Source organism: Synchiropus splendidus, chromosome 1 (genome assembly GCF_027744825.2).
Source record: "Synchiropus splendidus isolate RoL2022-P1 chromosome 1, RoL_Sspl_1.0, whole genome shotgun sequence".
Lineage (NCBI taxonomy): Eukaryota > Metazoa > Chordata > Actinopteri > Syngnathiformes > Callionymidae > Synchiropus > Synchiropus splendidus.
This window is the reverse complement of record NC_071334.1, coordinates 56,419,764-56,435,359: the sequence shown is the minus strand read 5'-3', so window position 1 is coordinate 56,435,359 and position 15,596 is coordinate 56,419,764. Positions and strand designations below refer to the sequence as shown.

Here is a 15,596-nt window from a genome sequence, read left to right as displayed (position 1 = left end):
ATAACTGGTTCATTATGATTAGGTTTAAGTTTGGTTCAGAGTCCTAGTTAAGGTGACCCACCTTCCGGCACATACAGGAAGCGCCTGTTTCTAATGACCAAATGGTTTTCAGTGAGCAATGGTTTTGGATTTGCAGGTACACAGCGAGTGTCCTCAAAGTTTCGGGTTTCACGTTACTGCAATACGCTCTCTATTATATTGCACACAAGAAAGCAAAGTCTGTTATGTTTATTTTTATAGCTGTGAATAAGCCTTAAAAGATATATGTGTAGAAGTAGATTTGGTTATTCAATTGTCATGAGGTACTGAATGCCCAATTTTGAAAATGGTGGTTTAAATAAGTGGAAAATGGTCAAATAAATGATAATAGTGGAACATTTTCTGTTTTCAAAATAGTCATTTTGATGATTTAAAAAGTAGAAGCTGTTCATTTCAAATGTCAGTTAAAGGTAATGTGTTGCGTCTCAGCTTCTCTTTCTGATTAATGCATCCACTGAAAGGTCCCCAAAGAAGGTAAAAGGAAAACTCAGCAAGAATTCTCGGCAGGTATTTCCTCCACACGCTGGGACAGAATCAATGTTTACTCTGTCCTCCTACTTTTCCCCTCTATGGAGGATATTATTTATGGGCTGCATCTTCAGAAAGACATAAAAAACCGACACTCGGCAGTCAGCCAAAAGACACCCAGAAGATGCTAATGCAAACTTGAACAGATGTATGCCGCAACACTTTTTATTCTTCTGCTCTCTCAACACCGTTTCGTCTGCTTCTTTGCTTCCCGCAGCCTAATGACCCAGTGACAAATATCTGTCAGGCAGCAGACAAACAGCTCTTCACATTAGTGGAGTGGGCCAAGAGGATCCCCCACTTCTCTGAACTACCGCTGGACGACCAGGTCATCCTCCTACGAGCAGGTTTGTCTCACATTCATAATTCTGATTCATGCCTCTCTGTGCTGGACATGTCACTCTGAACTTGCTCCAAAAAGATACAACTTTTAGTCTTCATTACTTATTTACTCACACTAACATATGATAGTTCCTCATTTAAAGCGCTCATTGTGGATTATGTGTCCTGAATCATAACCTATACACTAATGAACTAAATAACATTTTAATCCACATTTTATCAAAATAGTTCTTCATGAGAGTTGACATTATCTATTGATACAGTGGGAACACTCCATTCATTCCACTGAGTGCCATTGGCAGGTCCACAAAAATGTTTGCTCATTTTTTCTTCAGTTTTTAACACAACAAACATCGACATTGATACCGAACTGACTTGAAGCTGTGAAAAATTAAGTTTTGTTCGTTTCCATGTAAAGAATGAATAATACAATGTATCATTTGTATTTGTTTGTGTCTCTACATCACATCCACGTTGTCCTTGTTTGCTGACTGTCTCTTCCAATGTAACCATTTTTCTCATTCTACCTTGAGGGTAAAAACATAGTTTCTACGCACCCTGTACGTTGATTAAAATAAAAACGGCATCCGATCAGTCTCCATCATTGGTTACATCATGACAGAGTTCTGCAACGCGGCGAGAGATGTTATTCTGGAAAGCTCGTCTCCTCTCAGCGCTCAGGTTTTCTATAAATAACCACTTTAGTTCTGCTGTATCACAGATAAAAGCATCCCAGCTCCACTCATACCCAACTCAACTCTGGGGAGAAGAGGCGAACTGTTGCCAGGCAGAACAGTTAAAGGATCCCTGTCACTCAAAAACCCGCATCTTATGGTCTTGGGTGCTCTTGGTGTCGAGCCCTTGCTTTGGCACATCAAGCCTGTTGTCTTTATTGTGTTGGCAGGCGCACTTCATCCCTTTTACACGCTTGTCTCTTCAGAAAGCATGATTTCAAATGTCTTGGTAATAACCTGATGCCTATGCTTGAGAAAGCTGCACGCTTCTACAGCACAGCTTAATTGATTCATTGGAATTCCCCCTTTGTTGTCAGTTCCATTTTGCGTGAATGCTGTGTGAACTTTTGTACTGGGATTTACTTGAGTTTCTCCCCTTTTCCTCAATTCCTCTCTCCCTTTCCCCCTCAGGTTGGAATGAACTCCTCATTGCATCATTTTCGCATCGCTCAATAGCAGTTAAAGACGGGATCCTGTTGGCTACCGGGCTGCACGTTCACCGCAACAGCGCCCATAGTGCAGGAGTGGGAGCCATCTTTGACAGGTTATTCTTTTTTCCTCTCTCCTTCCTTGTGGTGACTCGTCTGGATGAGAAAGAGCTCCAGTTAAACACTTTCAGATCTGACAGACAGACGAAAATAGACACACAGAAACTGAAGTAAAATATAAATAAACCAATGTCAGTCCTAGTTTTAATTGATAACAGTATATAACCTATTAAGTTGTTTATGATGTTAACCCTCAAACTACTTGGCAAGACTGGTAAATCTAGAAAAGTCAAGCTTTCACAAATCAAGCATGATGTATCAGTGGTCACAGTCCTGAAAAATTCAATGAACACTTGTGAGGAAGCCCCTTGTCCTTGTTGTAGTGACAGTTTTATGTATAGTACTTGAATTTTCTAGATATGACAAACTTTGGAGGAGATATAGAAATGTGAATGTGCTAATCGAAACACATCCTCAGAGGTGGTATCGTGGCATCATGTGTTTAAAAAGAATTCACAAATCTTAATGTGTCTGTTTAACTCAATCCACTCACACTTAGTGTGTGACCTTGTATCTGTTCGGATGCACAATGTGACTGAAAACTATTACCAATGAGAACCAGTAGTGATAAATACTTGTGCTGTTGTTTTATTGAGTATATGAATCTTTTCACTGCTTTTATGTCTTCAAATAAGAATTTGATTGTTTGACATGGAGTTTTAACGTCATATTTATAATAATATATATGTAAATATATATATGTACATAATGTAATGTAATGTCAAAAGCTGATTTATCTGAATGAACCGTAGCTCACTGATATACAGCATTACAATTATAAATGGTTTATATATTTCATTTCAACACTTGATATATATTGATTCTGTAAAAGTATTGGCCAAGCTTATTCCTAGTGCATCAGTATTTCTCATGTTAAAGCTGCCATACAACTTCACCTTAATGCATTTGCCCATGTGTGCTTTATTCAGTCATGGTGCATTAGAATTACTCCACCTTCATTGTTCAAAACTTGAATACTTGGTGTCATTCATGGTGAGTAAAAATACATTGTTCCCTGCATGTGTGAAATATTTGCCCTATTTAAGGATTTCTATTCATTATGCCAGCCCGTTATTACTTTATGAAAGCGTTGCCCTGGCAACAAGAAGAGATGAGCTGAAGAATTGAATTGAAGAAGATTTGTGAAGTATTGAATTGTCCTCCCTAGCGTGTAACACATGCAGCATACCTAGGTGTTTGTGAGTGACTGTACAGTAGACACAATGCATTCAGCAGAAGAAGGTGCTGGGCTCTTAAATTAAATGTCTCAACTTCGATGTATACACGTTCACGTGGTAACATTCCTGAAAATCACATGCCATTCAGGCCAAACTCTGGAATTCACTGCAACCCCACTGATGGCTATTGTTGACATTCTTGGCCAGCATGCGGTCTGACAGACAGAAATCTCACACCAGGCCAATGTGTCACTTAGCAGGATCACACATTTATCAGAATAGCTACTGGCGTTGCTAAGTTTAGAGTGTTTGGTGCACGCATATTTCTGGTGTTTGCAAATCATGGACCAAATTCACTAGCGTGTTTTATGATTAAAAACACTTGTTGGTGGAGTTTACAAACTATGGGGATGCTGCGTGAAAGACTGACTGTCTCGTGTTCAGCAGATCAACTCAAGTATTTTTAGCCCTCTTGTCTGTAGTCTTAATTCAAATCAGATTGAGCCACAAATTGACTCTCTAGTCTGAAATCGCTGGGAAGGAGAGAAAGGACAGGCAGTGAGAGGGAAAATAAGGAGGGGTGTGACCGAGTCACAGAGCGGTGAGAAGTTCGAGTCCATCCACACACCCACTGATGATGTCACACACAGGCAGTGAGAGTGCTGGGTGTTCAATTACAACTGGTGTTTACTCTGTGGCTTTCCTTTTATGAAAGCCATGTCCTAAATATAATGACTTTGCGGGCCTGTAAACTTTTCCGCTCAAGCATCTGCAGCTAGAGAGTGTGCACGCTGTGCAAGTCTCTGAATATGTTTTGAGGTATACCAACGCTAAAATGTTTTCGGGAATCACATGGAGGGTTATGTGTCGCAATTAAACTGAAATTGTTTCCTGTGGTCTCAGTGGTGAACGTCTTGCCAAACAGCACGATTCTATGGTCGCCCAATAGTTAAGAATATTTTCAAACCTGGATTTTGGGTTTTTGACCGCGTTCCTGACTGTTTTGTCCCTTTCTCTTGCATGAAGGGTGCTCACAGAGTTGGTGTCCAAAATGAGGGACATGCAAATGGACAAGACAGAACTGGGGTGTCTTCGAGCAATTGTCCTTTTCAACCCAGGTAAGACACAGAAGAAATAAGGCTCATTCAAACATGCAGAGTAACAAACAATTCAACTTTATATGCCACTGTTTGTACCAATTTCATTGAGGAAATTTAAATGGGGTATAACAGGAGCCATTCCAAGCTCGTTCATTCATTCAAAAAAACTTTTTTTTTTACTTGCTGTTCTGCCCTGTACTTCCTACATGCCAATGTGCATATTTGTCTATATGTATTTTGTCATCCAACCCTTCCATTTTTGCCTGTCATTCTCCTCATACTGTTGCATGGGCGGTCACCCATGCAAACAGTTGTCCACGCATGCAACGTAAAGAAGGGTAACACGTTCTCACAAACACTGCCATCTAGAGGCAGGGGGCATTATTAGTTGGTAATAAGATTGACCTGCGTCGTAGGATTTGTTTTTTGTAAACAATATCTCAGTTGTTCACAACATGTGTTGCAAACCCTCCTAAAATAGGTTGTGTAATTCTGTAATTGGAAAAATGTACATATTTTTTGGATGTGCTTTACGAGGGAGACATTTTTTTTCCCAATCTTATTGGTTTCACCATGTTTTACTTTTTGCACACAAACTGCATAAAAGAGTCATACAATCATTAAGCTCATTAAACACTGAACACACCGTGATTAAGTGATTAATTCCTATAATAAATGCCATGCTTAATATGTACGCAAATTTGTCTATTTTTTGTTGCATCCAACATATTTTTTGCATTTTTTTCGGTTAATTTGGTTGTGGAAGCCACTGCTTGTATTCTGTGAACTGAAGTATTTTACTGACTTTTTTTTTTTTTATTTGTCCTGGATCAGAGTATGACAATGCTGAAATAAGTTCTCAGCGTGACTCTTCACGGAAAGTTAAAAACGGCATAACTCCCTCATCGATATTTGGTTGGGTCACATAGAAAACTTTGGCTTTTAAACACCGCTGTGCAGGTTAAGAAAATGCTACTAGTCTAACCTGCAACTTTTTCAGTTTATTGAATGAATGTAGAGTCCCTTCCTTATTAGTGGCATCACCCATGAAAATCTGTTTTTTTTTTTTTTTTTTTTGAGGCACCTTTGGGGACTTTAATGCTGCACTAATGAATTATATAATGTGTTAGGGATAAAAATTGCATGGAGGAGGGATGAACGAGTATAAAAATATTCAACTTCAGAAAAGGTTCTTGTACTTAATTCAGCTCTCACGCATCTAAAGGTGAAATGACCGATATGAAAAGGTTCCCAAGTAAAAGTTCAAAGTAGCTCATTTAAAATTGACTTGAAATAAAAGCAACTGAGTTCTGACTCTGGTGGTGCGGCCTCATGTGGCTCAGGTTAAAGAAGGACACAGAGACACTTTGGTGCTTCTATTGAATAAAAAGGAACTTTATAAATGACTGATCATTGGTGATGGGCAGATGAGGTATCATGACAGTTTCACAGCGCTGCTGAAACAGTGTCATAGTTTTCAGAGCTTAGTTACTGGCTCTCTCAGTTTAGAAATGATGTGAGGTTTCAGCGAAACAGTTGTTAAAAGCCAAACATTATACTGCTGACAGTGCCATCTAGTGGCCTTTGAAAATTAGGATGCTGTTTCATGAAACCGCATTAACACTTCACGACGAAATCCATGTCAGAATCGCCTTGGTGTTGGACTCTTATTTTTAGAAGACATTTTTAGAATTTTTAAAAGAAAAAATACAGCAAAAATTCTGTTCATTGTTCTGCAGAAGAGGACTCAAACAACACATTCACGTGAATATATATATATATATATATATATATATATATATATATATATATATATATATATATATATATATATATATATATATATGAAAGTATTTCAAGTGCATTTGTGCCATAAACATGCTTGTTCTGTGGATACATCAGTGGGAGCACCCCACTGCCCCTCCGAGGACATCGTGGATCTGTTCACCCCAAATACACTGATCTTTGTATCCCACATTTTGGTGAGGCCACCTGCAGACCCACTGGCCCGGGTTCACTTGCCGGCCTGATTCCGTTCCGTGTTAATTCGGGGGTTCAGACTGGTCTGACTGAGAGAGGACCAGGAGGAGGGGGAGGGGGAGGAGGTGGCGGCGGCCCGGCTAAAAAGGCCCACAGTACTTCCTTTCCCACACTGCACCCAAGTTTCGGCCAGCAACAACAAATGTTCATTCACTTGTCATCAATTGTGTATTGCTTTGTGAATCACAAATGTTAATCAATGACGCGTTTGTGTGTGTTAAACAAAGAGTTGCACCATAGAAGCTGAAATTAGTGCCGCTCGGGAATCACAGTCCTAATTGGAGCAGCCCAGAATGTGGTGACACGAAATGATCGCGCGGGTTAAAACTCAACTTGTAAGTGAGGGAAGCTACATCCTCCAACATCCTGTCTGTCGTGGTGCTCTTGAGCAGGGACTTTGAAAAGTGAGGTACTCGGTAGTTTTTTTTTTATTGTCGACGTTCATCTGATCAAAAACGTTCTCTGTGCTCTGTGGCCACTGATGTTAACCATTGTTTCCTTTCTAGACTCGAAAGGCTTGTCCAACCCGGGAGAGGTGGAAGCTCTGAGAGAGAAAGTCTACGCGTCATTAGAGGCCTACTGCAAACAGAAGTACCCAGAGCAGCCGGGGAGGTACGACGGATTAAAAAGGGAAAAAAAAATAATAGTGTAGCGCTCTGAATCAGTGAGGTTGAACAAGTTTGTTTTTTTGAACTGCTTCTATATTTATACACAGTACAAAAACCAACTGCTCTGTTCTCTGTGTTCGGGGTGTATTAATGACCTGGCACAGTCTGTGTCCTCATTAACTGGGAATCACAAAGGCTTACTGATGGTCTTATCCTGTCCTGCTCTTCCCAAATGTTGTCGGACCACAGGACTGAAACGCGGGTGATTGATGTGCACGTCACAGACAATATCGATTGCCATTGATGATGAAAACTATTTCATTTGGAGTGGAGTCTGTGGGAAGCATGGAGCTCAATTCTGTCAGAGAAAACTGGGGTCTGAGACTGGACCACGAATGGGACGGTATGGTACAGGTTTTTGTATCGAACAATCGAGAGCACACAGTTTCTCCAAAGTCAGCCTGGTGCTACTTTGGTTGGTTGGAACAAAACCCTGTACCCACAGTGGCCGATTTGTGGATCCGTTTGAGACTCATTATTTAAGCTCTTAAGGCCCTGTCAGACCTTGACCCCTTAGCCAGCATACACTGATATGTATATTTCTCGCTGGCTTATGCTGACGTCTCTATGTATATATATTTTTTCGAGGACGGGTGTATGCCTGGTGTCTTATGAGTCATGCGTATATCTATATGGCGTGTTAGTATTTAGCGATTAACTCATTCACAACCCAGAGGTAGTGTGTTGCCAGCGCTCACAACATATATCATATAGTCGCTTGTTAAACATGTGCACGGTTTGTGTATTGCCAACAAGCCTGTCGCTCGTGGATGAGCTGGTCATACATGTGATGATGGAAGGATAACTCCAAATACATGTTATTTGCTGTGTTTGTTTGGTGCGCATAGGGTGCGTTCCAAGCTAACAAGCTGAATATATACTGGGTAATAGACGGACCGAGTCTGATGAAACCAGTCTGGTGAAATCCACCGCCTACACCACATTTTTGCCTTTGTTCGTGCAGGTTGCTCTAGACACTGTTAATTGTCTAAGACCTGTTGAAATGTTTTGTTCGTTATGCAAACAGGTTTTGTTGCTCTGTAGTGACACTGCTGCGAAAGCAGTTTGCCTTGTTCGAAGGGTTAATTGTTTAGCTGTGTTTTTCTGTTTGTGTGCATGTGTGTACTTTTGTATTCCCACAAACTTATAAGACTTAGGTAGACGTCTCAGTATAATGCGATGAAGGTGAACCCATTTCTTGATAGCAAAGGACTTGACGTGACTCCAGTGACATAGAGCATTTGCATGGATATTAAGGGAAAAGCCATTGAATGCATGCTGCTGCAGTGATACTTCGCAATGAAGGATAGTTGGACAGTGTTGTTTCACATTACTGCGACAGTCAGCGTCCACCCAGTGTGTTCAGTCCCGACGGTGACTGGAACATATAACCTGCATACAATTGTGATAATAATGGGCTTATGTTGTCAGCCTTCGTTGCATTTCACAATGATTGTGTGACAATGTTCAATATACTTTTGGAACGTTACTTCTGACAAAGTGCGACATTGAAGTGACTGATGTGAGTGGAATTTTTTTGGTTGAATAATATTTCAGTATGAAGTATTGCACCATGATGTCTGAATAAAAGTTGTAGTTTCATTGTTAATAATCATGAAATAGAAATGTAAATTAATTAATTTAGACTGTTATTTATGTAGTAAAAAAAATAGTAAAGCTGGTTATTTTTTTTATTACAATGATTATTTAAACTATTAGTTTCCTCCATAACAATAGTTAAACTAAAATGTCCTCCCAAACTTTTCTTTAATTTAATTTCACTTTCTCTCTTCTCTTTCTCACTGGTGTTTTTGTTTTTTACAGATTTGCAAAGCTGTTGCTGCGGCTACCAGCGCTCCGCTCCATCGGCCTCAAGTGTCTAGAGCACTTGTTCTTCTTTAAGCTCATCGGTGACACACCCATTGACACTTTCCTCATGGAGATGCTAGAAGCGCCTCATCAAATGACATAATAGCAGAGGAGGCTCGAGTGGTCCTCCGCCCCGCCAGCCCCCCTCGCCTAAATCCCCCAGCAGCCCTGGAATGGGAGCAGTACTTAAAAAAAGGCTTCATCAAATGAACAGTGTGGTGACTTTTGGCCGTTTCCCTTCCTGTCTTTGAATCTCTTCGTCACGTTTGGAAACAGTGTCGGTATCTGTTTTATACCTTGTACAAATCTATAAATAAGAAATATATATGAGAATCTTAAGACGGCCGTGGACTGACAAGAGGACGGACAGAGGACGATTTTTGAACCAAGGGGTTTGCATCTTTGCTGTTCCAACACCTCGACATGAAAAGCAGAGATGATGTGTTTTAACATCTGCTGACAAAAACGGTGATGTCATCTTCAGACTCTTTTTATGATCAGGACAATCGTGGACTGCAGAACCGGACCGCAGAGGGACAATGAGGTTAAACGCTCACCGAGGTCGTCTGTTCCTCCCTGACTCGACTTGACTCGTCAGGATGTGCACTTGCTGTTTTTGACCTGGATTCTGTCAACGAGACTGCACGTGATCAAAAAAAAAAAAATCCAAACTCAGGTCTTTGCCCAATTCAAACAAATGCAACTTATTGTACTAGCACTGTGCAACATTTGGGGAGGACCATGTCCGATAATCAGCCCTCGATTCGGGGAACATGTCTCGTACAATCTGTGCAGCTCTTGGCGGGAAAACAGGCTGCACTGACTTAGCCTGGCGTTAGCTTTCGGCTACATGTGCATCAGCGTAACCAGCAGGTCCGACTTGTCTCTTGAGGAGGCTCCTCCTGAGTAAGTGATGTCACATTGTCATACAGCCAACCTCTCATCTGATGTGAATTTCAGCACAGCGCTCATACACCTCTACACTCAAGAGATTCCGACTCGGCAGGAATCAGCTTTCTAAAATCACCTCATATCTACCTGCACAGAAAAGTTACAACCATATACAGTATTGACTTCAGTTTCCGACACACAAGTTACCTCCATCCCGCCTCGGCATCTTGACGCTCATGTAGGCTTGAAAAACATTTGCAGTATACACCAGCAGAGCCATTATCTGTTTGTTTGTTTCGTACTTGGCACTTAACCTCACAGCATTGAGTCTGGCTCCTTAAAGGAGAGCCAGGGTGGATGTGTACCGTCGAGCTGCAGCTTGGGCTGAATAAGTAACGCCCCATTTATTTCCGCCCCTCTGATGAACACATGCTCTCTGCACTCCATTGAGAGTCTTTCTGTCCAAATGGAGTTGTTCAATATCTTTGTGTCCACCTCTGCCCCTGCTGCAGCGGCTGCTAATCTATGCATCAAGTGCATTTCCAAAGATTGTTTGGCTCATTTATTGATGTGTCTAGTTTCATCGTTTATTGGGAAACGTCAGATATCTAGTTTATTCACAAGGTAGAGGCAGCTTAAGCTGCGCAAATACAGGCTAAAGAGGTATATGAAGTCTGAACGGTGCCACACTAGTGTAAAATGTCAGTGAAAGCCGCATTTTTACTGATAATTAATTTAGGTCGCAGAAGCCTGCGAAGAGAAGCCCAGAGTTCCCTCCCCACACAATCTTCCTCGGGTTCTTCTGGGAGAATACTGCAGCATCTGGTGGCCCAGGAAAATTAGGACACTGTTTTATGAAACCCTGTCAACCCATCACTAATTTCTACCCAATGCTCGTGGCCATCGGTGAGAGTTGGAATGTGTTGTCTTTTGGCTCAGCTCTGTCTTCGCTGTGACAGACCCATCGAGGCCACGCCAGTTGATCTCCATTCTTCCCTCACTCTTGAACAAGACGCCAAGACATTTGAAGTGGACATGGACCAGTCATTCAATCTTGAATCTCAAGATGAAGAACCCGTACGACTCTAAAAACCAGCCTGGTTTTGGGTTTAAACATCCTATATCATGAATACCTGTTGGCCAGACTGTGACCAGCTGTGACTGTATTATCATCATCATCTTCGTGATGGAAGGGCTTTGTAGTGAACAAACCGATATCCGGTCAAGGATCACAACAAAACAACCACCCCCCCTTGAATAAACCTCACACCACCTGTCTGAGAAAAGCTGGCTTTTTTTATTTAACTGGAAGAGCAGGCACCTTAGAGACTTCATAAACCTTTTCACGACCTTAAACACTATGTATCTCTTTCCGGGAGACGGTCCCATCTGTAGCAGTGAAGCAAGCTTTCCGATCCACTGTTTAAAACAAGGGAAAAAAAAAACAGTTGCCCTCTTTGTTACAGCTCAAGAATATCAGTATTGATGCAAGGAACCTGACTTGAATAAGCTGTGAGCTCCCCCTGATGGCGGAGAGACACTTTCTCACAGGGTTTTAATCATCCATCAGATCATCACTGCTTGCATTTGTGCAAAAAAAAAAAAAAAAGTAGCAATAACTTCATGAATATCGACACAATGGTTACACGATGCTTAAACAATCGTCATGGGTGATTAATCCAAATGCCAGCTTCAGTTTACACTTTTATATTAAAGAATCTGTCGTAGCAAGTTTGGAAAATCTGCAAACTAATTTCCCACCAGGGATGTCCAACCTTTAAATTCCCTCCTTTGAATTCACTGTGATTGGAGATTGCGGGTATCTAAAAGCCATATGAGGGGGGCGATTCTGAAGCCTCTGGCTCCACAGTAAAGACAGGATCACCCACACAACAAGATACATGGACGCTTTATAAGAAAAAGCTATATTTTGTTAATATGTATATGTGTATATATTTATAAATGAATCTATCTGCAGATCTGTTCCCTAAATATCGTCAGTGTCGGCAGATGGGGGGGTCTGCAGGCAAACTTCAACTCAGAGGTTTTTACCGCCTTGACAAATCACGAGCAACCAGCAGAATCCCAGCAGCAGTTTAAGAATATGGAAGATTAAGAGAGACTCTATTCCCTCAAAATGTTTCCGTTGCTTTGAAAATGTTTGTTGAAATAAGTGTAATCAGGAAAAAGCTGAGCTTGTGACACAATCACCGCTTTCTTCGTTGCATAGACGTTAAAATTCTCAGACGTTGGAGAAAAAAAAAAAGAAAAAGACGACGTGGAGAAAAGATCTATTTTTGTACAAAGTAAAATTTATCCCTCGCTGATGTTCTTTCCTGTTCTTCTGTGGGCTGACGTGTACGCTGTGGAAAAGCTTGTGTGACCTGAAAGTGAATGTTGTCGGGACGAGTCGTTCTCGGGGCACTTTGGTGACTGTTTCGCCTTTTCTTTGCCATGTTCAGCCTGTCGCCGCTACACAAAATGGGAATGTCGACTTTCATTATATTCTTGCTTTTAAAAATCTTTCAAAAGAGACAAAACGTTTTGTCCTTCGTTCCTTGTGGGTTGTTCTTTAATGTTCTATCTTTCATGGAGAGAAAATAAATACTGTTATGAAAACCAAATTGAGGAGTTCTTCGATGCAACATCTGACTTATGTTTACAAAGGCATTGTGAAGCGAAAGAGAACTGTAGGTTACCTATTGTGGCCATTGTTCTCCAAAGTGTGCGAAGCCCTCTCGTGAGGTTTTGCTATTGGATATTCTTCCGGAACCCTGTTCCGGCACTGACGAAAAAAACTCGACACCCAATGGGGGCAGACTAGCCCCTATAAAGGGAGTGGCATAATAATGCCTCATCCTACATTCGACATCAGCACTCAGTGCGGTAGCTGGGTGACGAGACTAGAGGGCTTTGCACGCTTGAGAGAACAAAGGTTAAAGTGGTAACCTATAGTTCTCCGCCAGTGTGCTCCGCCCTCTAGTGAGGCTTCGCAATCGGATAACCCCAAGAGTGAAGCACGGGGAGAAATATACCCCCAGCTAGCCGCCACTAGTGAGTAAGTACGACCCCTCGCAGTGGAAAACCCCACCTAGTGAGGACACTGCCCCTGCAGAGCCATAACCACAAAACTCCTAACACTGCAACACACTGGACCTAGGAGAAGGTGGGACTCGGAGTGGGAGCCATAAACTCCCACTCCGAGTCTTGGAACGGCTAATAACTGAAATTATTTCAGAAACTCAAAGGGTCCTTCAAGGTTTCTGTTATCCAACATAACTCCAAGTGAGGACAAAAGGGGAGAAGGGATGGAATTAGCTCGCAGAACATGTATTCTGAAGCCGGACGCCTGAATCTCCAACAGCATTCAGGGGTGACTGCAAGAAGATATAAGCCTCATACATCATGGCCAACCCTCTCTAGAGTCCCAGGGTGGCGTCTGTAATGGAGAGGGATAGTGAACCAAAGCTTCCTTGGCCTGTAAGAAACAAACTCCTAAAAGGAGAATTAATGAACCACGTCCTGTCCATCACCAAGTGAAGGTGTTGGACAGGTCGCAAGCCTTGTTCGCCTGCGAGAAGGGCGAGCGAGGTGTCGCTGAGCCACGAACCTGTTACCAATACAACACCGTAAAAGAGGTTCAAGTGGCTTAATATGATGGAAGGAGGTGTCCATAGGGATAATTCTGGTCTTATCTTCTTGGCTTGTAAGACATTAGCTGTGGAGAAAACAAAACATATAGTGAGGGAAAGGTGGATATGATGCTGGAGTAAGATTGGATCTGTGATCCACCTCCCTTTGAGTGAGTAATAAGTGCCAAAGGATTGTACCTCCTCTGAGCATGGAATGGGCCATGCAGTTCACTGATGCATCCGCGAGATAGGCTCTGGCAAAGGTGAAGGTGGAGGCTGAAGACCATGAGGCTGTGGAAGAGACCTCTTCCATCTGCACTCCTCGCACCAGGGCACCAAGCCACGCGTAGACTGTGCCCAAATGCCCTCTGGGGCGGGCTGTCTCGCTGACTCGTAAGCCAGGCAGATCGCTTACCTCAGCCAGGACGAAAGACGCTGAGTTGAGAGTGCTGCCCCCTGCTGGCAGCCGCAATAGCAGATAAGAACGTCTCTGAACGTCGAAAATCTTTCTTTTAAGTAGCAAGCGCCCTCAATGGACATAAAGTGTGCAGGAGAGCATGTGACACTTCCTCATGTGGAGCTGGCATGAAGGCTCTCAAAGTGATGTATCTGGATCTGTAGGAGGAAGAGGTAACTTTGGATTGGAAGGCTGGATTGGGACGGAGGGTGACTGAGGAGCCATCAACACCAAAAGAAATACAGTCAGGGTTGACAGACAGGGCACATAGATCGCTGACCCTTTTAGCCGTTGTTAGTGCCAGTAGTAGCAATGTTTTAAATGACACAATGGTCCAGAGGCTCGAAAGGTGCCTCAGTCAGGGCATCCAAAACTACCTGGAGCTCCCACTGAGGGTACAGCGGTCCCGACGGGGGACGGAGTCTGCAAGCTCCCTTGAGGAAGCGTGCCATGAGCGGGTTTCTGAAGATTGACGAGAAGATTGAACTCACTTCTGGACAAAATAGCAGCTAGGAAGATCATGGATACGGCTCTACCTCTGTCCAAAAGGAACTGTAAAAAGGGATGGAGAAAGATGAGATATTGACAGTTTTCCACACACCATTTTTCAAATATTCAAAGTTTTTCAGCATAGAGTTATCTGATATATGGAGCTCTTGAGTTTTTAATGTAGAGTACTTTGTCATCGTTCATCTTGGAGTCCGAACCCGTCACACTCTGAGAGGATGTCCCAGGAAAGTAGGTGACTTCAGGGCTCCTCCTGCTTGGACCAGAGAGTCGACCCCTAGTGGCATGTTGTCGCACCTGTGGAGAAAGAACCAGAGAGGGCATTTGTGATTCTCTAGACTGGCAAAGAGATCGATCACCGGAGCCCCGAATTTCTGCCAGATCTGGCCTCTTAAGGAGTCTGTCACTGCCTACTTGTCCTGCTGAGCTCCTCTGAACAGGCTAGAAGTACATGCTCTGGCACGTTCAGATTTTCTTTCCTGGCCTGTACTCTCTCCGCCGTCATCTGCCTCAGCTCAGGCCAGTGATCGGGGCACCCAGGAGGATACGCTTATGCTCCGCCAAGAGTGGCGGACCCTGGAGCCACATACTACGATGCTGGACGTGCGCAGAGTTGCGGAACGATCCCCCAGAATGGCCATACTGGGTCATACCGCGCGGACACGTCTGGTGGCGTGAGAGAGGATCTGTGATGGACGAGCATGTCCAAGAGTGCCATGTTGTTTGCTAGCGCTATGAGCTGGTTGCCGCCGCCAGAGACACCATTCCACTGCGCGATGGTGGCTCAGTCAGCGTCGAGCTCCTGGTGAGAGCGCATCGCAGATGCCAGCTGAGGGAGTGGGAACTCCACGCTGCCAATCCAAGCCCACCACCTGGCAATACGCTCCATACCAGGACCATGGGCGGTCCTAGTGCCAGTGGAGTGTCAGACTCGCGCTGGGAATAGTCCGGATTTCTTCCAGTTGTGGGCAGACAACATGTGGTCGTGCCCTGCGTGCAGTCGCCATCCAACTCGAGAAAGCCGTCAGTGAAGTGAGATGGTCCTTGAGGTGGTGGAGGGAGC

General features: G+C 43.1%; 1 protein-coding gene across 4 annotated transcripts in view; it reads left to right on the top strand.

Annotated features, from left to right (window-relative positions):
• Positions 1 to 12,552, top strand: part of rxraa (retinoid X receptor, alpha a) — a 78,746-nt gene extending 66,194 nt beyond the window's left edge. For all 4 annotated transcript variants that reach the window (XM_053855444.1, XM_053855423.1, XM_053855434.1 and 1 more), the window contains exons 7-11: positions 785 to 914; positions 2,055 to 2,187; positions 4,396 to 4,487; positions 7,016 to 7,121; positions 9,002 to 12,552. In XM_053855444.1, the coding sequence (XP_053711419.1) occupies positions 785 to 914; positions 2,055 to 2,187; positions 4,396 to 4,487; positions 7,016 to 7,121; positions 9,002 to 9,149 (609 nt within the window). In that variant the 3' untranslated portion in view covers positions 9,150 to 12,552. The remainder of the gene's footprint in view (positions 1 to 784; positions 915 to 2,054; positions 2,188 to 4,395; positions 4,488 to 7,015; positions 7,122 to 9,001) is intronic.
• The last annotated feature ends 3,044 nt before the right edge of the window (positions 12,553 to 15,596 follow it).